Below are 26,919 nucleotides of genomic sequence, written 5' to 3'. Positions count from 1 at the left end.
GACTGTGTTGTCTTCCTTATTGTTCTGATCACTGTGTTGTCTCCCTTATTGTTCTGGTCAGTGTGTTGTCTCCCTTATTGTTCTGGTGACTGTGTTGTCTCCCTTATTGTTCTGATCACAGTGTTGTCTCCCTTATTGTTCTGATGACTGTGTTGTCTTTCTGATTGTTCTGATGACTGTGTTGTTTCCCTTATTATTCTGATGACTCTGTTGTTTCCCTTATTCTGGTGACTGTGTTGTCTTCCTTATTGTTCTGGTGATTGTGTTGTCTCCCTTATTGTTCTGATCACTGTGTTGTCTCCCTTATTCTGGTGACTGTGTTGTCTCCCTTATTGTTCTGGTGACTGTGTTGTCTCCCTTATTGTTCTGGTGATTGTGTTGTCTCCCTTATTGTTCTGATCACTGTGTTGTCTTCCTTATTGTTCTGATGACTGTGTTGTCTCCCTTATTGTTCTGGTGACTGTGTTGTCTCCCTTATTGTTCTGGTCAGTGTGTTGTTTCCCTTATTGTTCTGGTGACTGTGTTGTCTCCCTTATTGTTCTGGTGACTGTGTTGTCTCCCTTATTGTTCTGATGACTGTGTTGTCTTTCTGATTGTTCTGATGACTGTGTTGTTTCCCTTATTATTCTGATGACTGTTGTTTCCCTTATTCTGGTCACTGTGTTGTCTTCCTTATTGTTCTGGTGATTGTGTTGTCTCCCTTATTGTTCTGATGACTGTGTTGTCTCCCTTATTGTTCTGGTCACTGTGTTGTCTTCCTTATTGTTCTGATCACTGTGTTGTCTCCCTTATTGTTCTGGTCAGTGTGTTGTTTCCCTTATTGTTCTGATGACTGTGTTGTCTCCCTTATTGTTCTGGTGACTGTGTTGTCTCCCTTATTGTTCTGGTGATTGTGTTGTCTCCCTTATTGTTCTGGTCAGTGTGTTGTTTCCCTTATTGTTCTGATCACTGTGTTGTCTCCCTTATTGTTCTGGTCAGTGTGTTGTCTCCCTTATTGTTCTGGTGACTGTGTTGTCTCCCTTATTGTTCTGATGACTGTGTTGTCTCCCTTATTGTTCTGATGACTGTGTTGTCTCCCTTATTGTTCTGGTGATTGTGTTGTCTCCCTTATTGTTCTGGTGATTGTGTTGTCTCCCTTATTGTTCTGGTGACTGTGTTGTCTCCCTTATTGTTCTGGTGACTGTGTTGTCTCCCTTATTGTTCTAGTGATTGTGTTGTCTCCCTTATTGTTCTGGTGATTGTGTTGTCTCCCTTATTGTTCTGATGACTGTGTTGTCTCCCTTATTGTTCTGTTGATTGTGTTGTCTCCCTTATTGTTCTGATCACTGTGTTGTCTCCCTTATTGTTCTGGTCAGTGTGTTGTCTCCCTTATTGTTCTGGTGACTGTGTTGTCTCCCTTATTGTTCTGATGACTGTGTTGTCTCCCTTATTGTTCTGATGACTGTGTTGTCTCCCTTATTGTTCTGGTGATTGTGTTGTCTCCCTTATTGTTCTGGTGATTGTGTTGTCTCCCTTATTGTTCTGGTGACTGTGTTGTCTCCCTTATTGTTCTGGTGACTGTGTTGTCTCCCTTATTGTTCTGGTGATTGTGTTGTCTCCCTTATTGTTCTGGTGATTGTGTTGTCTCCCTTATTGTTCTGATGACTGTGTTGTCTCCCTTATTGTTCTGTTGATTGTGTTGTCTCCCTTATTGTTCTGATCACTGTGTTGTCTCCCTTATTGTTCTGGTCAGTGTGTTGTCTCCCTTATTGTTCTGGTGATTGTGTTGTCTCCCTTATTGTTCTGGTGATTGTGTTGTCTCCCTTATTGTTCTGATCACTGTGTTGTCTCCCTTATTGTTCTGGTGACTGTGTTGTCTCCCTTATTGTTCTGATGACTGTGTTGTCTCCCTTATTGTTCTGGTGATTGTGTTGTCTCCCTTATTGTTCTGATCACTGTGTTGTCTCCCTTATTGTTCTGGTCAGTGTGTTGTCTCCCTTATTGTTCTGGTGATTGTGTTGTCTCCCTTATTGTTCTGGTGATTGTGTTGTCTCCCTTATTGTTCTGATCACTGTGTTGTCTCCCTTATTGTTCTGGTGACTGTGTTGTCTCCCTTATTGTTCTGATGACTGTGTTGTCTCCCTTATTGTTCTGGTGACTGTGTTGTCTCCCTTATTGTTCTGGTGACTGTGTTGTCTCCCTTATTGTTCTGGTCAGTGTGTTGTTTCCCTTATTGTTCTGGTGACTGTGTTGTCTCCCTTATTGTTCTGGTGACTGTGTTGTCTCCCTTATTGTTCTGGTGATTGTGTTGTCTCCCTTATTGTTCTGGTGATTGTGTTGTCTCCCTTATTGTTCTGATCACTGTGTTGTCTCCCTTATTGTTCTGGTGACTGTGTTGTCTCCCTTATTGTTCTGATGACTGTGTTGTCTCCCTTATTGTTCTGGTGACTGTGTTGTCTCCCTTATTGTTCTGGTGACTGTGTTGTCTCCCTTATTGTTCTGGTCAGTGTGTTGTTTCCCTTATTGTTCTGGTGACTGTGTTGTCTCCCTTATTGTTCTGGTGACTGTGTTGTCTCCCTTATTGTTCTGGTGATTGTGTTGTCTCCCTTATTGTTCTGATCACTGTGTTGTCTCCCTTATTGTTCTGGTCAGTGTGTTGTCTCCCTTATTGTTCTGGTGATTGTGTTGTCTCCCTTATTGTTCTGGTGACTGTGTTGTCTCCCTTATTGTTCTGGTGATTGTGTTGTCTCCCTTATTGTTCTGGTGACTGTGTTGTCTCCCTTATTGTTCTGATCACTGTGTTTTGTCTCCCTTATTGTTCCGGTCAGTGTGTTGTTTCCTTTATTGTTCTGGTCACTGTGTTGTCTCCCTTATTGTTCTGATCACAGTGTTGTCTCCCTTATTGTTCTGGTCAGTGTGTTGTCTCCCTTATTGTTCTGGTGATTGTGTTGTCTCCCTTATTGTTCTGGTGATTGTGTTGTCTCCCTTTTTGTTCTGGTGACTGTGTTGTCTTCCTTATTGTTCTGGTGACTGTGTTGTCTCCCTTATTGTTCTGGTGACTGTGTTGTCTCCCTTATTGTTCTGGTGACTGTGTTGTCTTTCTGATTGTTCTGGTCAATGTGTTGTCTCCCGTTTTTGATGGTACAAGCAAGATAACCCCAATAAAAGTAAATTACAAATATGCGGGATCATTTATCAATAAATTCGAATTGCGATGTTAGTGTCAATATGAAAGTCAAAAATAATAATTAAGAAGATAGATATTAACAATCTAATGCAATTTGCATTTCGCTTGATGTTTACATTTTTGCCTTATGAAATACGTTAAGAAATGTTTACACTTGACATTGTGTTTCTTGCGTCTTTCTATTATGATGTCACAATCGAAAGCTTTCTGTCTCATTAATGCTCCTATTACTACCCTAAACCTTAGTGTTTTGCTTTTGTTTAACATGTACATGCAAAACTTAAACAGTACCAATATTGATGCACCAAATGCGCATTTCGACAAATAATGTCTCTTCAGTGATGCTCAACATGTAAAACTTATACGGTACCAATATCGATGCACCAAATGCGCATTTCGACAAATAATGTCTCTTCAGTGATGCTCAAGCCAAAATTTTGGAAATTCGAAATAACTTTTGAATAAATTTGTAAGAGCTAAAAGGAAAACTAGAGTGCCAAAACTGGAGCCAAATTCGTCCATCTAATAAATGTATACCATCGAGTGTAAAACAAAATTGTGCATGTCGTTACGGGTAACATAGACAGTTTATTTCACTTACACAAGAAATGTTTTTTCAGCTCTAAAGCAGCCTGTTCCAGAGAAGGAGATCTTCCCTAAGTATATCCTGGACTTCGAGGCGAAGATGAAGGATTATCACAAACGTCAGCTCAGTCAAGGAAATTCCTCCAATGCCGTAAGATTTTCCTTAAATTCTACAGGTTTTATAGACAGAAATTCCTCCAACGCCGTAAGATTCTCCTTAAATTCTACAAGTTGTATAGAGAGAAATTCCTCCAACGCTGTAAGATTCTCCTTAAATTCTACAGGTTTTATAGAGAGAAATTCCTCCAACGCCGTAAGGTTCTCCTTAAATTCTACAGGTTTTATAGAGAGAAATTTAAGGAGGAATAACACCCCAGAGAAATCCAATGTGGATGAAAAGTGGAGGATATGTACAATGATATTTAGAAATTGAAAACTTTCAATATTTCTATACATGTATTTAGTTAAAATTGCAGTTTTAGTAGAAAGTAAAATGGAAAAAAAAAAATTAATAATCCCAGCTGAACTCGAACATGCGATCTACAGATGATATATTAACCAACTGAGCTACCTAGTAGTAGCTAGGCGATTAGATTTAAAGGGGATTACAGGAATTGCTGATATTTCTATTTTCATTTATGTTTTAAAAGGAAATCAGCCATTCACTATTTACCTACCTTTCACATCATATAATGGCATTAGTGCTAAAGATGCTGGGTATTTTGTACTTATAACTGTGTAAGAGAAATCTTGATGTTGTATGTTGTAGCCTGGCATTCTGGGATTGAAAGGAAAACTTGGAGCTGGGATGGCTAAGTCCAGCTTACAGAGCATCGGCCTACAGCTCGGGAAACAGGTCCTCAACACGCCCGCTCCCAAACCGTCCAAGTCAGTCAAGAGCTTTAAAATGAAGTCCATATCACGGAGGACCTCCGTAGTGTCCACAGAAACGTCTCAGGCCTACTGAAGAGGGGTGTACATTGTGTCTTCTCAGGCCTACTGAAGAGGGGTGTACATTGACTTAACGCCCATGTGTGGATGTTTTTTCTAACTCATATTGATCATCTCCGAGAACTGGTTCAGTTTTGAAGATACTAGGATTCAGTGCTGTTTACAAACTTGATTTATTCTTGCCTGATGAGATTTGACAGGTTACAGGAAAAGATACGGGGGAATGTGATTCGACATGTTACTAACGTGTGCGTACAAATACCTGCACTTTGAATGGACACTAAGGTCTGAGGCTTGGTTCCATGGTAAAATGTCTTCAAAGTTCAATTATTTGGATTTTATTTTCTTGCAAGAGACTTTAGAATATGTGTGTGAATTAAAGTTTATGCTGAAACACAAATCATAAAACAAAACACACAAGAATATGTAGGAGGTGACATAAAGACGGTTTATTTTATAATCATGAAAAAAAAATGATGGTCACATTTTGTTTTTGATAAGTGTTTTTATTGATATTTCTCATATTTACATATATACACTGACAACTTCTGACACGTATTTTAAACCCTTCTCTGAAGATATCCTTAACCATAATCATGCATTTATCTAATATCAGAAGATATTAACGACCATGAGTTGAATGTGATGAATTCCGTTTATAAGAGGCACTGTGATATTTACAGCTGTATTTGTGTAATATTGATATTTTTATGATAAATGTCACACTTAAAATACATAAAAATGTTGTTCTTCCTTTGTGGGATTCCTAAACAAAGTAGACACCACGACCTCTAGGCTGACCAGAATCACTGGAGTGTATACAGAGTGTGTATGTATATTAGTTACACCGTCAGTTTGGGGACGTAATACGGGGTAACCCAGGGTGTGAAATGGAAATCCGAACTGGGCGAGGGGAATGACTCCGTATTACGTCCCAAACTGACGGTGAAACTAATATTATCCTGCTGAAGGCCTTCAGAAAAGGCTCGGGGATAGAAAGCACACAACGCGTTGGATATTAAATCATACTAAACCATGGACGATTCTTTTGATCACAAGTTAAACACCCCCCCCCCCCCCCACACACCCCGGTTATCCCCCCCCCCCCCCCCGGTTATTCATTTACGTTACTGTATTGTTGGGAATTTTGCAAAGAAACTACATAAAATTGACGTTTGTGACGTCACAAACGGCGTAGGAATACAGAGTGTAATAATTGGAATTTATGCAATGGTTCATATTCACTGTATAAAGTAGTAAACATGATATAATCACAATATTAAAAAACCACAATTAAAGATATGAACAATAGCATTAAAGAAACAAATCGTGTATATTAAAACTGAATGCAGACATACATTGAAAGCTACGGTAGCTGTCAGATCAACAGATCAGTATACCCTTACACAAAGACGGTGTATTGTTACGGGTGTCATGTGAGTTGCTAAACTCTCTTACGGTCACACTCCCCGTCGAGGCCTGTGCAAACGACATCTGGCGGAAGTTCGGACATTCCAAAGCGCTTTCGCTCTATGGCTCATCAGTGGAATTTAAAAACAACGACAATATGTGTGTGTGTGTGTGTGTGTGTGTGTACAGTGTTCAGGGTAATATGGTTGAAAAAATATTTGAAAAGACACCAAGTCCAGATGAACGTCTGACAAATATAGTGATATTTGGTCGAGGGTAAGAAAGCGTGATATAGAGCAAAGCTCAGTGTATTTTGTTTATCCTACAACACATCTTCGTGTATAAGATTTTACCGACGCGACTTATAGAGAAAAGCATCGCCTCGACGGTTTTGTCTCTGACGTCAAAACGTAGACTTTGAAAAAGCTTGAATACGTCAGTCACACAGAAAAAAGAGTGGGGCATAGACTGAAGACAACTTTGGTTATTGTGACGTCACAGCCAAACAGAACAAAGAGTGGGGCATAGACCAAAGACAACTTTAGTTATTGTGACGTCACAGTCACATAGAACAAAGAGTGCGGTATAGACCGAAGAAAACTTTGGTTATTGTGACGTCACAGTCACACAGAACAAAGAGTGGGGCATAGACCAAAGACAACTTTGGTTATTGTGACGTCACAGCCCAACAAAACAAAGAGTGGGGCATAGACTGAAGACAACTTTGGTTTTTGTGACGTCACAGCCAAATAGAAGAAAGAGTGGGACATAGACCAAAGACAACTTTGGTTATTGTGCCAGTAAAGGTTAAACAAGTTCACTGTGACGTAATGAACATAGGATCGGGAGAATTACATGCAATGTAGTCTAGTGTTTCATGCTGACATTGTTTTCTCCCGTCTATGGATATCATTATCCGACATGAGTTTGTAAAAACGGGAAAAACGTCTTGCTGCATATATCCAAATGTTCACAAAGCCTAAGCTGCCCATATTTGTTAAGCTATATGGGTTGTGCAGTTCATGAGACAGGGGAGCGGATATGTTCATTCTGTTTTCCTGAAACTGATCTCTATACCGACCCAGTACAAGTAACCTAATACACTGATCTCTATACCCAGTACAAGTAACCCAATAAACTGATCTTTATACCGACCCAGTACATGTAACCTAATAAACTGATCTCTATACCCAGTACAAGTAACCTAATAAACTGATCTCTATACCGACCCAGTACAAGTAACCCAATAAACTGATCTCTATACCGACCCAGTACAAGTAACCCAATAAACTGATCTCTATACCGACCCAGTACAAGTAACCCAATAAACTGATCTCTATACCGACCCAGTACAAGTAACCTAATAAACTGATCTCTATACCCAGTACAAGTAACCTAATAAACTTATCTCTATACCCAGTACAAGTAACCCAATAAACTGATCTCCATACCGACCCAGTACAAGTAACCTAATAAAATGATCTCTATACCGACCCAGTACAAGTAACCTAATATACTGATCTCTATACCGACCCAGTACAAGTAACCTAATAAACTGATCTCTATACCGACCCAGTACAAGTAACCTAATAAAATGATCTCTATACCGACCCAGTACAAGTAACCTAATAAACTGATCTCTATACCGACCCAGTACAAGTAACCTAATAAACTGATCTCTATACCGACCCAGTACAAGTAACCTAATAAACTGATCTCTATACCGACCCAGTACAAGTAACCCAATAAACTGATCTCTATACCGACCCAGTACAAGTAACCCAATAAACTGATCTCTATACCGACCCAGTACAAGTAACCTAATAAACTGATCTCTATACCCAGTACAAGTAACCTAATAAACTTATCTCTATACCCAGTACAAGTAACCCAATAAACTGATCTCTATACCGACCCAGTACAAGTAACCTAATAAACTGATCTCTATACCGACCCAGTACAAGTAACCTAATAAACTGATCTCTATACCGACCCAGTACAAGTAACCTAATATACTGATCTCTATACCGACCCAGTACAAGTAACCTAATAAACTGATCTCTATACCGACCCAGTACAAGTAACCTAATAAAATGATCTCTATACCGACCCAGTACAAGTAACCTAATAAACTGATCTCTATACCGACCCAGTACAAGTAACCTAATAAACTGATATCTATACCGACCCAGTACAAGTAACCCAATAAACTGATCTCTATAACCAATACAAGTAACCCAATAAACTGATCTCTATACCGACCCAGTACAAGTAACCTAATAAACTGATATCTATACCGATCCAGTACAAGCAACCTAATAAACTGATCTCTATACCCAGTACAAGTAACCCAATAAACTGATCTCTATACCGACCCAGTACAAGTAACCCAATAAACTTATCTCTATACCGACCCAGTACAAGTAATCTAATAAACTGATCTCTATACCGACCCAGTACAAGTAACCTAATAAACTGATCTCTATACCGACCCAGTACAAGTAACCTAATAAACTGATCTCTATACCCAGTACAAGTAACCCAATAAAATAAAGCTATATTAGGTCAGCGCTCAAACATAGCCTCGTGCGTTTCATACGACTGTGACGTACTCCAGTTTTTTTTTTAAAAGTTTACTTTATGACGTCAAGAGATACCACCATCGAGGCGACGCATTTTATGTCTCCTTAATTTGAGATTTGTGGACAAAATTACATAGTTTGTCTGTTTGTTTGGCCATATTTTAAACGTTTGACGTTGGGGCTTTTATATCTCCCATGTGTACTCCTTGTGACAAGACCTTCCTTTTGGTACCAGAACTAACTTTCTACCATCAGACAAATATACAAACACATCTTGTCTTACCTTTAGAACGTAAAATGATAGATGTTGGGTCTATAAAATCTTATGAAGAAGATATTGTGTAGCAGGAAAAACAAAATACATGACTACTCTCTTAAAATAAAACACGATATTTAGACTTGGGTCTAAAACATGATGAGATCTCGGTTATTCTCGTCCTTTCACGTTTTCTTACACATCCAAATATCACTTAGATTTCAAGACAGCAGCCTTATATTTCATATTTATTTAGTAAAATAGGCTGTTACGTATATCAAAGGGCATCTTTCACTATTTTGCAATGATGAAAATTTAGGAAATCATTATAATCGTGTGAGGGGGGTACTGACGTTGTACATCGTTGGTTCAATACGACTCCTTGAGCGCCTATTTTGTAGATTGTTTTCGACTTGTAAAGCACTGATGGCGAATGTTGCGTTAGTTACAGCACTGTTGACAAGTGTTTTGTTAGATCCAGCACTGTTAGACTTTCTTGGAATTATACAGCATTGCTGGCGAGTGTTTTGCTAACGGACATTTTTGGCTTTTTATCCAGTACTTCTTCAAAATACCCGATTTAACATAATGTGATGTCAATACTTCGTTTCTATAGGAACATGGCGTAAAGAATGCGTGCAAGTTTGTAAATCCGTTGATGGAAGTCGGTCTCACTTTGAGAGCGCTCGCAGCCATCCCAATAAACACGTCTTCTAGATGAAAGAACGGAATGTTTCTGCTGACGTTCATCAGTCCACGTAAGAAATCAGAGCTGATCAGGTACGCGGTCCCCGAGCAGACGGGAGGAAACTTTTTGTGGGAATAACTTTTGAAAGAAACGTACCACTTGGAAGAGTTAGATCGATGGGGAGTCTGTTCCCCCCAACAGAATCCCCCGTAAAATTTCCCCTGGGGAACGGCCTGTAAAAGAATAGGGATTAGTTCCAGATTAACGTACATATCACCGTCTGCTTTCATAATGAATCGCGCCTTCGAACAAAAGTCACGTGACCATCGAAATCCTGACATGGTCTTGAAAGTCAAGTTGCCATAACTTTCTGTGAAGTCCAGCTGGACGATATCCGCCTGTGTCCAGCTTTCGGCTTTAATCTCCATCATTACTTGGGCGTCCGCCGTGAATCCCAGAAGAAATACGCACGCGATCTGGTGCGCCTTGGTGCAGAGTGAGCCCCAGGTTTCACGGATGACTTGTCGCTCCTGGAAATCCTTGGGTCTTGTGAAGATTAAGACCAGTAGGTCCACCTTGTCGTAGTCTTCACAGACGTCCGCGTTAACAATGAAACGGAAGTCATTCTTAAAACAAGCATCACAGCTGTCCGCAGTCCTACCTATTGTTACGTTCCTAATACCAGTCATATTCTTAGTAACAGACGGGGAATGAAACGTTCTCGTCATACTTTTAGGCCTACTTCTGGTCTCGTGGAATGTCGTGAAGTTTGGTTCCGGCGATCCGATACTGTCCACTCTGGTTGGACGCCTTTTATTGTGATTCACTAAGGATTTATATAAGATCACGTGACAACAGTACAAGACAACCGAGCCTACAACCAAAAATATCAGGAACAAACGCTTCGCGGACGACATAGTATTTCGCCGACTAGAGCGTGTCCTCTACGTATCCTGTACACGTCAGATCCATTGTTCATTATGCATTGTGAGAAACACGTGGAGGGAATTCTTTAAATTTACACGTGTATGTTTCTATTATTTCTATTCACTTGTATCCATGAAATATAGTGTCCCATTGGTAGGCTCATGTCTCATGAGTTAAAATGGGGTCACGTGTACCAAACATAAAGTCACGTATCCACATGAAGTCACATGATCCACTGGCGGTAATGATGATGTCATAATGGAGTCCCTATGCAGAAGGTTTGTTTCCTGAATTCAATAGAAAACATCATTTAAATGAATGAAATTTAAGGTATGTATACATTAGGGTATAAAACTGGGAAAATCTGGGAAAAGTTGTAAGAACAGGACTACTCAGTGAGATAACATCATATGAACAATGTGATAACATCATATGAACAATGTCTATCAATTTACATTGCGTCCAGCCATTCCAAGTCAAGGTAATAGAAATTGAGTCAATAAATAAAAACATGTAACAGGACACACCTACATTGTACTTTAGGTACAGTGGCTATGGAGAAAAACCCAAATTCACATTACCGGAAAATGTACGATTAATACTACGAGTAATTCAGCCCGACTCTTGGTCTGTAGCTACAGGGGGTGTATCTAACCAAACCGAATCTTACCTGATTGTGAAAAAATATTTTGTTTATGTTTTTAAATGTTCATCATACGTTCAATATTGATTGGTCTAATTATAACTATACGCAAACTGATCTATGATTGATCTAATTATAACTACAAGCAGACTGATCTAAGATTGGTCTAATTATGAATACAAATTTATCTATGATTGGTCTAATTATTACAACAAGCAAACTGATATATGATTAATCTAATTATGACTGCCAACTGATCTATGATTGGTTTAATTATAACTATACGCAAACTGATCTATGATTGGTCTAATTATGACTACAAGCAAACTGATCTATGATTGGTCTAATTATAACTACAAGCAAACTGATCTATGATTGGTCTAATTATAACTACAAACATACTGATCTATGATTGGTTTAATTATGACTGCAAACTGATCTATGATTGTTCTAATTATCACTACAAACTGATCTATGATTGGTCTAATTATAACTACAAGCAAACTGATCTATGATTGGTCTAATTATAACTACAAGCAAACTGATCTATGATTGGTCTAATTATAACTACAAGCAGTAGTGAAAACTTTCCTTCAAAATAATACGTCATTCTCTCCATCTTTAAGTTTAGAACAGTTTTGAACCTTTAATGTGTAAGATAACGGCAGTGTTTTATAACGCTAGATTGACTACATTAATATCTATGTACCTTAACTGCAGTCGCCTTATTGATAAAGATAACAATACTGTTTTATATGTACTTTATCTGCGGTCGCCCTAACAATAGAGATAATAGCACTGTTTTATATGTACTTTAGCTGCGGTCGTCCTAACGATAGAGATAATAGCACTGTTTTATAACACGTACTAGATTGACTAAACTGGTATGTGTACGTTAGATGCGGTTATCTTAATGATGAAAGCTTTGATATCAGAAATGTCGGCAAATACACCATGATAAAATTATACCACGTGATTCAGAAAATGATATTAGACCAAAATCTCCGTAGCTTCAAAACATTAGATAGCAGTCATAATCCGTCTCTGAGTCTCTCTCTCTCTCTCTTTATCTCTCTCTCTCTCTCTCTCTGGGTGTCTCTCTCTATATATATATTTCTCTCTTTATCTCTATCTGGGTGGCTCTCTCTCTCTTTATATTTCTCTCTTTATCTATCTCTCTATCTGGGTGTCTCTCTCTCTCTCTTTATATATCTCTTTATCTCTCTCTATCTGGGTGTCTCTCTCTTTATATTTCTCTCTTTATCTATCTCTCTATCTGGGTGTCTCTCTCTCTCTCTTTATATTTCTCTCTTTATCTATCTCTCTATCTGGGTGTCTCTCTCTCTCTTTATATTTCTCTCTTTATCTATCTCTCTATCTGGGTGTCTCTCTCTCTCTCTTTATATATCTCTTTATCTATCTCTCTATCTGGGTGTCTCTCTCTCTTTATATATCTCTTTATCTATCTCTCTATCTGGGTGTTTCTCTCTCTCTTTATATCTCTCTCTGTCTCTGTCTCTCTATCTGGGTGTCTCTCTCTTTATATCTGTTTCTCTCTTTATATCTCTCTCTGTTTTTCTCCTCTTTGTCTCTCTCTTTGTTTCTCTCTCTCTCTCTCTCTCTCTCTCTCTCTCTCTCTCTCTCTCTCTCTCTCTCTCTCTCTCTCTCTCTAATTACCGCCACCGGTTCGGAAGGGAGAAAACGCAACGGACCAGACCAGGATTCAAACCTGGGGCCCTGAATCTCTAGTCGGAAGGACTCGGGAACAGGTGACGGAACACGTCTGAATGACCGCCAAGTGTGCGGGTAAGAACACGTGACACGCACGATTACGATCCGAGCTAAATATATAAACGATGTATTTTGTTAATTGTGCACGAAATAATTATATTTAAATGAAATTTTACCTACCGAAAATTGCTCGTTTTACGTTAAAACGTGGTCTAGGAAGTTATGTTCCCGAAGTCAGGAAGGTACATTTAAAACACAAACATCTTGCGCTACATTAGGAGACAAAGACTGAGCACCACAGTGGTTTAAATATTAGAGCTAAGGTATAGGTGTCGTTCTCTCACCAGAGGGCGCGTTACGCAACCTTCACCAAAGGGCGCCTTTCGCATGATTCAATAACATCTGTCACGCTCGGAAAGTAGTTCCTGAGTCGCCTTGCAATTAAATAACAAGAAATGCTGGATGATGAACACATATGTACATCAATACAATATGGTAAAGTTTTGCAGTGATAACAGAAATAAATAAAACGTTTTACGAGAGATTTAAATCAAACGATAGGGAAAAAACCCTGAAAGACGATAGGGGGGAAAAAACTGAGAGACGTAAGGGTTTCAACCCTAAGCCATTAGCTTAGGCTCTTCTGTCATTTTCAAATTTTGATGTCCATTAGTGAAAAAAAAAATGTCTAATTATGTTTCACGTACATATCACCATAATTACATCAGTGTTGAGTTTTCCTGTTTACCAGAAGTCAGAGACTGTGTTAAATAAGGTGATTTTAAGTCTGGTCTGTAGTCACGAGCCTGCGTTAAATAAGGTGATTTTAAGTCTCGTCTATAGTCATGAGCCTGCGTTAAATAAGGTGATTTTAAGTCTCGTCTGTAGTCACGAGCCTGCGTTAAATAAGGTGATTTTAAGTCTCGTCTGTAGTCACGAGCCTGCGTTAAATAAGGTGATTTTAAGTCTCGTCTATAGTCACGAGCCTGCGTTAAATAAGGTGATTTTAAGTCTCGTCTGCAGTCACGAGCCTGCGTTAAATAAGGTGATTTTAAGTCTCGTCTGTAGTCACGAGCCTGCGTTAAATAAGGTGATTTTAAGTCTCGTCTGTAGTCACGAGCCTGCGTTACATAAGGTGATTTTAACAGTTTCGTCTGTAGTCACGAGTCTGCGTTAGATAAGGTGATTTTAAGTCTCGTCTGTAGTCACGAGCCTGCGTTAGATAAGGTGATGCTACAGGGGTTCTAACCGTCTCGTCTGTAGTCAGCATTTTGCGAAGTCTCTGGTCATCACTATCGGACGCAAGAGCTGTCGGCCTATTTCTGGTTGTGTAACAAAGTGCACATGGGGAAGTAAAAACTCTTCTTTTTCTTCATTGTTTCGGTAGGATAATTCCTTAATTATCGCATGTTTACAATTTCTGAATACATTACTGTATTAAAAATGATTTGATATAAGTCTTGATTACTGTTATCAATGTGTTTCATTTTTTATTCATTATTAAACGTATGATGGTGTAGATTTATAGTACTGACCAGGGGCGGATCCAGGAATTGCAGTTACGGGGGGCGCCACCTTATGAGGCAAGAGGTCTGGGGCTCCTGGATTTTTACAAATTTTATAGGGTTTGAAATACGTCTCCTATTTAAGTCGTTTGTACTATTTTCTATCATCTTTAATAAGGTGAAATTAGTAAAAATGACGCAAATTTTAAGGGTTTTTGGAAAAAATTAAGTTCTCCCAATAAACAAATTCAAGAAATCTAAAGATTTTGTCATTTATTTCTCCGGGAGTGGAAGAAATTATTGCTTCTTTTATCGTTTACTTCATTTTCCTAAACAAGATACCACAATTTACCTTAAATTTGAAAATTTTAGAGGGGGGGGGGCGGTTACGCCACCCTTAAATCCGCCACTCTTAAATCCGCCACTGCTGACTGCCCAGAAGGGGCCCTGCTATTAAACGTAGATTATCAATTTACCCGCGACGTGCAACTCGGAGTGGTAGAATACACACTGTGAACAGTCCAGCAAATAATAGCGTCATCATCACGTGATCCGGGGTATGTCTTGTCATTCTATTTATAGACAGTGGGCTCTGGTAGGTCCCAGGGGACACACACCCCAGAACACAGCACCCGGAACATCCCGCGTGTTACTGTGTTCTGTCTGATAGTTAAATATGGCGTAAAACTAATATAGAATTTCCAGGTACACATGCTGCTATCGAATTTCTTTTTACAAATTTTAAATATGAATATATATATATCCATACACTTATGAAAACCTGTTAGATTATTGTTTCACATTTCTTCTAAAATCACCTATACAGAAAATATATACTTAGCCCAACACTCAAAGTTATATCTTATAAAACAATCACTAGAATGAAGTAATAGAAGCTCCATGTCGGTGTAATAAATGGGTAAATTTCTTGCATCTATTGCTTATCATATGCGAGTGCATGTGTATGTATATATATATATGTGTAAGTGTGGAAGCATATGAATGTGCATGTATACATATTATCTTAATGTTTATTGTTCCTACTTTGTTCGTTTGTTTGCTTGACCCATATAGGTGTATACTGTAATAAAATATTATCTGATTTTTCATTTCATCCAATCATGTGTTTAATAACACTCCCCCCCCCCCCCCCCCCCCCCCCCCCCCCCCCCCCCCCCCCCCCCCCCCCCCCCCCCGGTCTAGCATCTTTTTCGTAGACAAATCTGAGTGATGTCAATATTCTTGTAAGGAAAAGTTGAAGATATAGGGAAAATAATTTATTTATACATCTCCATTTTACATCAAATGAAATGTTAACCGGGGATAGACGCATATATTTTGTGATCATATGAATTCTTTGATTTATTCAGTCATTTGTCGTGACTCAATTTAATATTTATTTTAAAAAATTGCTATCTACATCAGTCTCTATGTTTCTGAGACACTAGACGTACTGACTAGTCAATTCGACATATTTACTTAGTGTTATTTTTAAGTCGTAAATAAAATAAACCTGTATACATGTACACATAAAGGCATGGATCTTCAGGATTAATTTAGAACACATGCGTAATATCCGATCGTTAAGTGAAAAATCTTCTGTCGATCCTCTGTCTTCGGGCAGTAGGAAGTTTAATGAGAAATAGTGATAACTCTCATTTTAAAAAAACAAAATCCCATTAGCAAAACCAAAAACATACACGGCATTTCTGAAATTTCTCAATTCAAATTTGTTTAAAAGCTAGTAAACGTGTGTATTTATGTAATATACATACACACACAGATATATATATATATATATATATATATATATATATATATATATATATATATACTCGATATACGATACAAACAAGTATCAGACAATTTATATTTATATCATCAGCTGGCTACATTTATTGGAAGATGAGCGGATGGCTGAGGGTAGTAGGAAGGTGCCGCTGTGAAATAGCGGGAAGCACGAGCAGACGTTATAGATCGTATTTCTCTGTACTCTGCGACAGTTAATCAATGCAGATGACATGTTTTTTATTTTATTTTTATTTGTTGTGACCAGCTGTGATTATTCTCTATTGACCAATTGTAAAACTGTGACTAGCAAGGACAACTGAAAACAACGAGAAATATAACGTTCCCTTCAATACCTTGTGTACATGTAATCAAACTCAGAAAACAACGAGAAATATAACGTTCTCTTCAATACCTTGTGTACATGTAATCAAACTCAGAAAACAACGAGAAATATAACGTTCTCTTCAATACCTTGTGTACATGTAATCAAACTCAACTCGCGTGTAGTGTAGATTTCTCAATACACGGACTCAATTAGACACAAACTCAAGTGTAATGTAGAGAAATAGACTCAGACTCAAATTAAAGTACAATGTAGAGAAATAGACTCAGACTCAAACTCAAGTGTAATGTAGAGAAATAGACTCAGTTAGACTCAAACTCAAGTGTGATGTAGAGAAATAGACTCAGTTAGACACAAACTCACGTATAATGTAGAGAAATAGACTCAGTTAGACTCAAACTCACGTATGATGTGGAAATTTGCATACATAAATACACTGAACTAGTCTCAACTCACGTGTAATGTGGGAATTTGTGCTTACATTTACACTCAGCTAAATTCAACTCACGTGTTATTTTGACTACAATGTCGGCTTCGTGCAGTAAATTCGTTTCCTCATGTCGTAACAGTGCGCGTATGAATACAGATAAATATAGTGCGTGTGTATTAACTGCTGGGAATTCCGACAAAAATGAAAGCAGAATGTAAATATAAGAAATAAGAGTTATTTCTTTAAAATACACGAGAGTATCAGCTGCTACGTTTCACGCCGGTATATTTCATAAAACGCTTTATGATTTCTTAAAATAACTTTGTGATTTCTTAAAATAACTTTTAAAATGAAGCATATACAATCTACTCCACTTATATTGAACAATCTGTTATACTGAGGTCACTTATACTGAACTATCTGTTATATTGAAGTCACTTATATTGAACTATCTGTTATATTGAAGTCACTTATATTGAACTATCTGTTATATTGAAGTCACTTATATTGAACTATCTGTTATAATTGAAGTCACTTGTATTGAAATATCTGTTATATTGAAGTCACTTATATTGAACTATCTGTTATATTGAAGTCACTTATATTGAACTATCTGTTATATTGAAGTCACTTATATTCAACTATCTGTTATATTGAAGTCACTTATATTCAACTATCTGTTATATTGAAGTCACTTATATTCAACTATCTGTTATATTGAAGTCACTTATATTCAACTATCTGTTATATTGAAGTCACTTATATTCAACTATCTGTTATATTGAAGTCACTTATATTCAACTATCTGTTATATTGAAGTCACTTATATTCAACTATCTGTTATACTGAAGTCACTTATATTGACTATCTGTTATATTGAAGTCACTGACATTGAACTATCTGTTATATTGAAGTCACTTATATTGAACTATCTGTTATAGTGAAGTCACTTATATTGAACTATCTGTTATATTGAAGTCTTCCTTCACCCCCCCCCCCCCCCAGAAAACATGGCAACACCCCGTCCTACACACACCCCAGACAACATGATGACACCCCATCCTACACCACCACCCCCAGATAACATGATGACACCCCATCCTATACACCCCCAGGTAACGTGGCGACACCCCGTCCTACACACCCCTAGATAACATGGCGACACCCCGTCCAACACACCCCAGATAACACGATGTCACCCCCTCCTACACCCCCCCAGAAAACATTATGACACCCCGTCCTACACACCCCCAGACAACATGGGATACCCCGTCCTACACACCCAAGATAACATGGCGACAGCCCGTCCTACACCCCCCCCCCCCCAGACAACATGGCGACACCCCGTTCTACACCCCCCAGATAACATGATGACACCCCGTCCTACACACCCCAGATAACATGGCTATACCTCGTCTCACATCCCCAGATAACATGGCGACACCCTGCCCTGGACATCACCACCCCTAGCATTTTACGTTCAATATCACCCAACACTTCAGCCTCCCCCCCCCTCCCCCCCCCCCCCGTGTTTGATTTCTGACGTGCTGTGCTATCTTTGATACTGATCCGCCCCGTGTTTGATTTCTGACGTTCTGGTTTATTTTTTATACTGATCCGCCCCCGTGTTTGATTTCTGACGTGTTGGTTTATTTTTTATACTGATCCGCCCCCGTGTTTGATTTCTGACGTGCTGGCTTATTTTTTATACTAATCCACCCCCGTGTTTGATTTCTGAGTGCTGGTTTACTTTTTATACTGATCTGCCCCCGTGTTTGATTTTTGACGTGCTGGTTTATTTTTTATACTGATCCGCCCCCGTGTTTGATTTCTGACGTGCTGGTTTATTCTTTATACTGATCCGCCCCCGTGTTTGATTTCTGATGTGCTGGTTTATTTTTTATACTGATCCGCCCCCGTGTTTCATTGCTGACGTGCTGGTTTATTTTTTATACTGATCCGCCCCCTTGTTTCATTGCTGACGTGCTGGTTTATTTTTATACTGATCCGCCCCCGTGTTTCATTGCTGACGTGCTGGTTTATTTTTTATACTGATCCGTCCCCGTGTTTAATTTCTGATGTGGTTTTATTTTTTATACTGATCCGCCCCCGTGTTTAATTTCTGATGTGGTTTTATTTTTTATACTGATCCGTCCCTGTGTTTGGTTGCTGACGTGCTGGTTTATCTTTATACTGATCCATCCCCGTGTTTGATTTCTGACGTGCTGGTTTATTTTTTATACTGATCCGCCCCGTGTTTGATTTCTGATGTGCTGGTTTATTTTTTATACTGATCTGCCCCCGTGTTTGGTTGCTGACGTGCTGGTTTATTTTTTATACTGATCCGCCCCCGTGTTTGATTTCTGATGTGCTGGTTTATTTTTTATACTGATCCGCCCCCGTGTTTGATTTCTGACGTGCTGGTTTATTTTTTATACTGATCCGCCCCCTTGTTTGATTTCTGATGTACTGGCTTATTTTTTATACTGATCCGCCCCCGTGTTTGATTTCTAATGTGCTGGTTTATGTTTATAGTGATCCGCCCCCGTGTTTGATTTCTGACGTGCTGGTTTATTTTTTATACTGATCCGCCCCCGTGTTTGATATCTAACGTGTTTGATTTCTGACGTGCTGATTTATTTTTTATACTGATCCGTCCCCGTGTTTGATTTCTGACGTGCTGGTTTATTTTTTATACTGATCCGCCCCCGTGTTTAATTTCTGATGTGGTTTTATTTTTTATACTGATCCACCCCCGTGTTTAATTTCTGATGTGGTTTTATTTTTTATACTGATCCGTCCCCGTGTTTGGTTGCTGACGTGCTGGTTTATATTTTATACTGATCTGCCCCCGTGTTTGATTTCTGACGTGCTGGTTTATTTTTATACTGATCCGCCACCGTATTTGATTTCTGACGTGCTGGTTTATTTTTGATACTGATCCGCCCCCGTGTTTGGTTGCTGACGTGCTGGTTTATCTTTTATACTGCCCCCCCCCCCCCCCCCCTCCGTGTTTGATTTCTGATGTACTGGTTTATTTCTGATACTGATCCGCCCCCTGTGTTTGATATTTGACGCGCTGTTTTACTCCGGAGTTTGCTTTCGATACTACTTTAATTAGATATATGCCTATTCTCCTTCAGTTAAGTGGATGAAATAAGCACCGCTTCCTCTCAATTTGTTTTCAGACAATAATGTACTGTAAAAGTCAGAACAAAACTAAAGTTTTCAGACGATAATGTACTATAAAAGTAAGTAAAGTTTTTAAGAATGGATGACAGTTCCACCTAAAAAGAACAATATTAAAAAGCACGTCAAATATCAGTATTTATTATATACTTTCAATTTCATCTCTTCTTTTTTCTTTAAAAGCTTGCAGGCATATATCACACGATATATGCCCGGAAACATTCCGGCCCGCAAACATTACGTCACAATCAATACACAAGCAAATTACTACGTCGTTAATTTTCAAATTTTTCGTGTTTTTCATCTTTTATTCAGTTAAACCAATAAAGAAATTGTAAAAAATAAATTATTGTTAGTTTCTAAATGAAATTGAAAGTATATAATAAATAGGTTATAGACTTTGTATGGGAAAATATGACGACCTCGTTTTTTGTCGCGGACGGACCTCGCAAGCTCGGTCCGTCTACGCGCCAAAAAACTCGGTCGTCATATTTTCCCATACAAAGTCTATAACCTATAAATCTTGATTAAAAATGTGAAAATATAATGAAGGTAAGCCGTTTATCATAGGGCAATCTTATTGTGAATCACAGGTCGATATAATCTTATATACAAATCTTATTGTGAATCACAGGTCGATATAATCTTATATACAAATCTTATTGTGAATCACAGGTCGATATAATCTTATAGGGTAATCTTATTGTGAATCACAGGTCGATATAATCTTATATACAAATCTTATTGTGAATCACAGGTCGATATAATCTTATATACAAATCTTATTGTGAATCACAGGTCGATATAATCTTATATACAAATCATATTGTGAATCACAGGTCGATATAATCTTATATACAAATCATATTGTGAATCACAGGTCGATATAATCTTATATACAAATCATATTGTGAATCACAGGTCGATATAATCTTATATACAAATCTTATTGTGAATCACAGGTCGATATAATCTTATATACAAATCTTATTGTGAATCACAGGTCGATATAATCTTATATACAATCATATTGTGAATCACAGGTCGATATAATCTTATATACAAATCATATTGTGAATCACAGGTCGATATAATCTTATATACAAATCTTATTGTGAATCACAGGTCGATATAATCTTATATACAAATCATATTGTGAATCACAGGTCGATATAATCTTATATACAAATCTTATTGTGAATCACAGGTCGATATAATCTTATATACAAATCTTATTGTGAATCACAGGTCGATATAATCTTATATACAAATCTTATTGTGAATCACAGGTCGATATAATCTTATATACAAATCATATTGTGAATCACAGGTCGATATAATCTTATATACAAATCATATTGTGAATAACAGGTCGATATAATTTTATACAAACCATGTTACATGTCGTTAAGACAAGCAGAACGTGAATTGGAAAATAATTTTTAATTTGACAAAATGAATAAAAATCTAAAGCAGCACACTTCCTTTCTACAGATCAGACGCCTTCTCTGTTATTCGTCTTCCTAGTTGAGGACACTCGCTACTTAAAGGACACTTGCTACCAACAAATTTTTCTAACTTCATTTTTGTTCCAGTAGCATATTCTAATTCTAGAGTTTATTCTTGATGCGATATGAAGTTTGTTCCTCGTCCGAAATCATCGAAAAAGTTATCGCTCTCGTTTTCGAGTGAAACAAAGGGTTCAAGATACTGCACTCTGACCTCGCCGTATATAGAACTAGAAAACTGAATGATACTGAGTTTCTCTCTCATAGAGAACTCCATATCATCATGTGTTAATTTACGAATATTCGAATAGCTTTTTAGAACAGTAGAGTCACGCGCAATATATCGGTCAACACAGCCTACAGTGGCGGATCTATTGTATCGGTCAACACAGCCTACAGTGGCGGATCTATTGCTTCTCTCTGTAGCGGGTCTCCTCCCCTCACAAGTGGGAAATTAAACGAAAATTCAAAAGCAATGTCAACTATACATTACGTGAGAAATGCATGACGCGGGGTCAGAGACATGGGAGGAGGGGGTGGGGGGGGGGGGGGGGGGGGGGGGCAGGAGCTGTGGTCAACGTGCGACGGTTTCACAACACTGAGAATTCGGGGGCGTTCTTGTAGATATGCATTCATTTCTTGAATTTAAAAACAGCATAAATAAATAATTAACGTCACGCATAAATAATCAAGACTACATATAAGCAAATAAGCCTTAACAAAGTCATGGTATGCAGGTGCGCGTTCTAGACACGATGTATTAACTATAGGTATTACCTGGACTTAAAAACCTGCTAATGCAGTATCTGACTGTTTATGTCTTGACTGAACTTTCGAATGTCATGAAATAGTGCACCTGTCTGGTATGTCCAGAATTTGTTTATAAACATCTTCTTACCTGTGTTTGCGCTGTGCTTCGTTCGATCTTTATCAAATTAATGGTAGTGTCCTATCTTCCGTCAGCTGACATAATTAGGATCCAGCCATGAACTAATTGACATAAAAGTTGCATCATTACCGGCGCAAACACAGAGACTGCACAGGAAGTAAATAATTTTCCCCAGGGGGCGTGAACGTCAAAAGACGAACTCAAACCTCGTACTACTGTTTTACTCTGCGACCGTCTACTTACAATGCAGAATACGCGGGCTTTTCGTTGTTGCTAAGACCAGCTGTTATTATCCATTATTGACCATCAAAAAACCCAGAGAGGACAGCTTCAGGCAGAAGATAGATGTTTATTCACCTTGTATACACGCAATTATAATGACAACATCAAACTTTAAAACATTAAAAAAAACTATGCATATTTATTTCTAAACTCCAGGAGTTACTCTGCTGTCCTCCCTAACATGTATATTTATTAACTTCACGAATCTCTAGATCTTTGCATGCACTATGCCCCATCTTTATTTTGTGCCAGTGAACATATATGGGCATGAATTATTTATATACATGTACTTGCACCCTTGGAAATATTGTTTATATAATTATAAAATCATATTTATGTACCTCATGTTCCACCTGTAAATAAACGTCCCCCATCCACCCACCGTGTGCTGCGCAGGTCTAGCCAATCTGTTAAAATTAAGCTTCAAACTATTTACCTCCAAGCTATTTACCACTTAAAATAAAGGTATTAATTTGTACAAGTAATAAATTATACCGAATTATTATTTGAGGGAATATGAATTTTGAAGGCCAATATTGGGTTTTCGTAGATAAATCGCTGAAAACTGGGGTGGAGGGTGTTGTTATAAATATACATAATTAATTGTATTAAATTAGTTAAAACTCAAATTAGAAGATTGGATCTGTACAATCAATATAAAAACATCACAACATTTGACGTAGGGAAAATAACATTTTGGGGGTATAAATATGGTTTTCTAGTAAAAAATCGAAACTGGAAATTTATATGGATTACGGTATTTGGTCAAATCAATTAATTTGAAGTTATTCATATCTTAAACTTTTTTTATGTACATGTAACGTTTTAAAACTATACGAATTTGAATTGAAGTGAAAATAGAATTTTGGAGTAAATTATTCATATTTTACTGAAAAATCACTGAGAAGAGGAAACACTAATTCAATTCATTGATGTAGTAATCTAGTTCCATTTCTGCGTGATATCTTTAAATCACAATTTCATTTCTGTTCTTTGCTATATATATATATATATATATATATACATAATGTTATAAATCATTCGTAATAGAAACCTCGAAAACACTGCCCAAAACACGAAATGCGTGACGATCGAGTCACGTGATTTGAGGTACGTGGCTGATGGGAGTCCTTCTTTTAAAAACTTGTATGAAGGACAAAGTCCCACTGACTCTAAATCCTGAGGTTCGTCCACATTGTCTGCGATCCGTATTTCCTGTCATTAGATCTGCTCACATCGCACACACCTCATTAAAAATTATTTCAAGGAGTAGAGTTCCTAAACAGGACGATAATGACCGCATTGTTTGTCTCCGTGGAGTAGAGAATGGCCGGGGAGTAGAGAATGACCAGTAGAAAATGACCGGGGAGTAGAGAATGACGGGGAGTAGAGAATGACCAGTAGAGAATGACCAGTAGAGAATGACCAGTAGAAAATGACCAGTAGAGAATGACCGGGGAGTAGAGAATGACTGGTAGAGAATGACCGGGGAGTAGAGAATGACCGGGGAGTACCGGGCAATAGAGAATGACCAGTAGAGAATGGCCGGGGAGTAGAGAATGGCTGAGAAGTAGAGAATGACTGAGAAGTAGAAAATAACCAGTAGAGAATGACCGGGGAGTAGAGAATGATTGGGGAGTAGAGAATGACCAGTAGAGAATGACCGGGAAGTAGAGAATGACCGGGGAGTAGAGAATGACCGGGGAGTAGAGAATGACTAGTAGAGAATGACCGGGGAGTAGAGACTGACCGGGGAGTAGAGAATGACCGGCATTGTTTGTCTCCGGGTAATCACACTGGACGTCTGAGAAGCAACACTGGACATCTGCCGCCGGAGAAGCAACACTGGACATCTGCCACCGGAGAAGCAACACTGGACATCTGCCGCCGGAGAAGCAACACCGATAATGAATGCAGAGACAGGGGAGTCTAAGGAAAATTTAACCGTATTTTACTCAACTTGAAGTTATCGCTTTGCTCCCGAAAAAAATTCAAAAACTTGATACTGAAATCTTTAATTCCAGTCGGAAAAGTTTGATAAAAAGATAGAAACAACGCACTTTCAGAGTGGAACCTCCCCTTTGTAACCCCTCCACTCTCCCCTTTGAAAGCCAAAATTAATGGTAGAACCTTCCCTCTTTCAAAAGTTCCTGGATCCGCCCCTGAATTCTATTAAAGATGACTGATGTTGCAATATTCTTTTCGTTCCACAAAGAAGACGTATAAATATATCTCAAATAAAAGCACGAACCGAAAAGACATGTCAATGTATTGACTAATTTTAACACCCATAATGCATATTTCATTACAGTTATTAGAGACAGTTCACATTGAACGTCGCGACCACACATCGGTTACCTGTTGGTCAGTTAGGACGTGTTGTGGTCAGTTAGGACGTGTCGCGGACAGTTAGGACGTGTCGCGGTTAGCTAGGACATGTCGTGACCACTCACCAGTTGACTACTGGTCAGTTAGGACGTGCAAAAACATGCAATTCGAGGAAATAATCGCTGCCGTTGAAACAGGTTACAGATTGATTGATTGATTGATGTTTTCCGCCACACTCAACAATTTTCCAGTTATCTAGTGGCGCCCAGTTTTTATTGGTGGAAGAGAGAACCCAGATACAATGTACCTGGGAAGAGACCACCGACCTTCTGAAAGTAAACTGGGAAACTTTCTCACTTACCGAGAATTCGATAAAAGTCCACTTCTCGTTCAATGCAGACTTAAGCTATTTAATTCTAGAAAATAATTGATTTCAACTCACACTAATCATTGGACGCGATATTGTCTCTGAGTCTTCTCCCATTGTATGCGATATTCACTTTCATCAAATCACCACCGACATTTTGCACAAATATCCATGAAAAAGCAAAAAGTACATATCACGCTCGCGACGATAGATTTATATTTTTAATGTAAAATGAGATCCACAGTTTTTTCGCTATCTAAGCCAATCGTCATTACCCACTACGGAATTCTCTCAGCTACTACGGTATACAAAGGGAGGAAATCCGATATAATAAAATCCTAGATTTGTAAAAACACATTAAACCAACCAATATGTTCCACTATAATATAGATATTCTGACGTCAGTGATTACACATTTCATTTGTTATAATATAGATCTTCTGACGTCAGTGATTACACATTTCATTTGTTATAATATAAATATTCTGACGTGAGTGATTACACATTTCATTTGTTATAATATAAATATTCTGACGTCAGTGATTACACATTTCATTTGTTATAATATAGATATTCTGACGTCAGTGATTACACATTTCATTTGTTATAATATAAATATTCTGACGTGAGTGATTGCACATTTCATTTGTTATAATATAGATCTTCTGACGTAAGTGATTGCACATTTCATTTGTTTTAAAATATTACACCGTGGTATGACTCTAACGTATTATAAGTGTAAAAAAAAATTGATAATTACGCAAATGTGTCACTCAAGTTAAATTCTCCATAAAATTGGCATGCGAAATTATTTACAAACCGGACAGGTGCTCAGTGCCTCTCTTTCGCTTTTTGTCCCCGACCTGGTGACCTCTGAGGTCAACACACAGAAGGAATCACGAACAGGAATGACTGTCAGGAAGACAATAAATCAGGAATCGACATTTTCTGCTAATGTGACCTCCTTATTGCTTCAGATCCATTCTGATTCCATGAGGTTATTTGTATTAAATCACAGATGTGTTAATCTATTGGTTCTTTTATTCTTTAATCTATTTAATTTATTCATTTATTGATGCTCAAAATTTTGACTAGATCTACATGTATGTTGATTGATAGATTTATTTTCTTTAACGTCCCTTTCGAGAATTTTTCACTCATATGAAGATGTGAAGACTGTGAAGGGCTTTAAATTTAGGTCTATGCTCGCCGCTTACGGTCATTGAGCAGTGAGGGTTCTTTAGCGTGCCACACCTACATGGAACTGTCCCTACCTCTTTTAACGACTTAGGTCTGTCGCGGCCGGGATTCCAACCCAACCTTCCGCATGCGGGGCGAACGCTCTACC

The 26,919-nt window shown here is 38.2% G+C and overlaps 2 protein-coding genes across 5 annotated transcripts in view; one reads left to right on the top strand and one right to left on the bottom strand.

The window, feature by feature from the left end:
* The window catches only part of LOC125661911 (WD repeat-containing protein 49-like), a 67,617-nt gene extending 62,173 nt beyond the window's left edge, over window positions 1-5,444 (top strand). For all 3 annotated transcript variants that reach the window (XM_056147987.1, XM_056147986.1, XM_056147988.1), the window contains 2 exons: window positions 3,787-3,902; window positions 4,521-5,444. In XM_056147987.1, coding sequence (XP_056003962.1) covers window positions 3,787-3,902; window positions 4,521-4,718 — 314 coding nt within the window. In that variant the 3' untranslated portion in view covers window positions 4,719-5,444. The remainder of the gene's footprint in view (window positions 1-3,786; window positions 3,903-4,520) is intronic.
* Window positions 5,445-9,185: 3,741 nt separating this feature from the next.
* On the bottom strand, window positions 9,186-22,756 carry LOC125662289 (beta-1,3-galactosyltransferase 5-like). Of its 2 annotated transcripts, none has more exons than XM_048894454.2 (2): window positions 22,604-22,756; window positions 9,186-10,852 (listed from the first exon to the last, which is right to left on the bottom strand). In XM_048894454.2, the coding sequence occupies exon 2, from the start codon at window positions 10,553-10,555 to the stop codon at window positions 9,437-9,439; it is 1,119 nt and encodes a 372-aa protein (XP_048750411.2). In that variant the 5' UTR covers window positions 10,556-10,852; window positions 22,604-22,756; the 3' UTR covers window positions 9,186-9,436. The 2 variants fall into 2 exon arrangements, with proteins under 2 accessions (XP_048750411.2, XP_048750410.2); XM_048894453.2 differs by lacking the exon at window positions 22,604-22,756 and adding an exon at window positions 13,120-13,306.
* Window positions 22,757-26,919: the final 4,163 nt, after the last annotated feature.

This window comes from Ostrea edulis, chromosome 8 (genome assembly GCF_947568905.1).
Source record: "Ostrea edulis chromosome 8, xbOstEdul1.1, whole genome shotgun sequence".
NCBI classification, from domain to species: Eukaryota; Metazoa; Mollusca; class Bivalvia; order Ostreida; family Ostreidae; genus Ostrea; species Ostrea edulis.
This window is presented reverse-complemented; position numbering and strand designations above follow the sequence as displayed.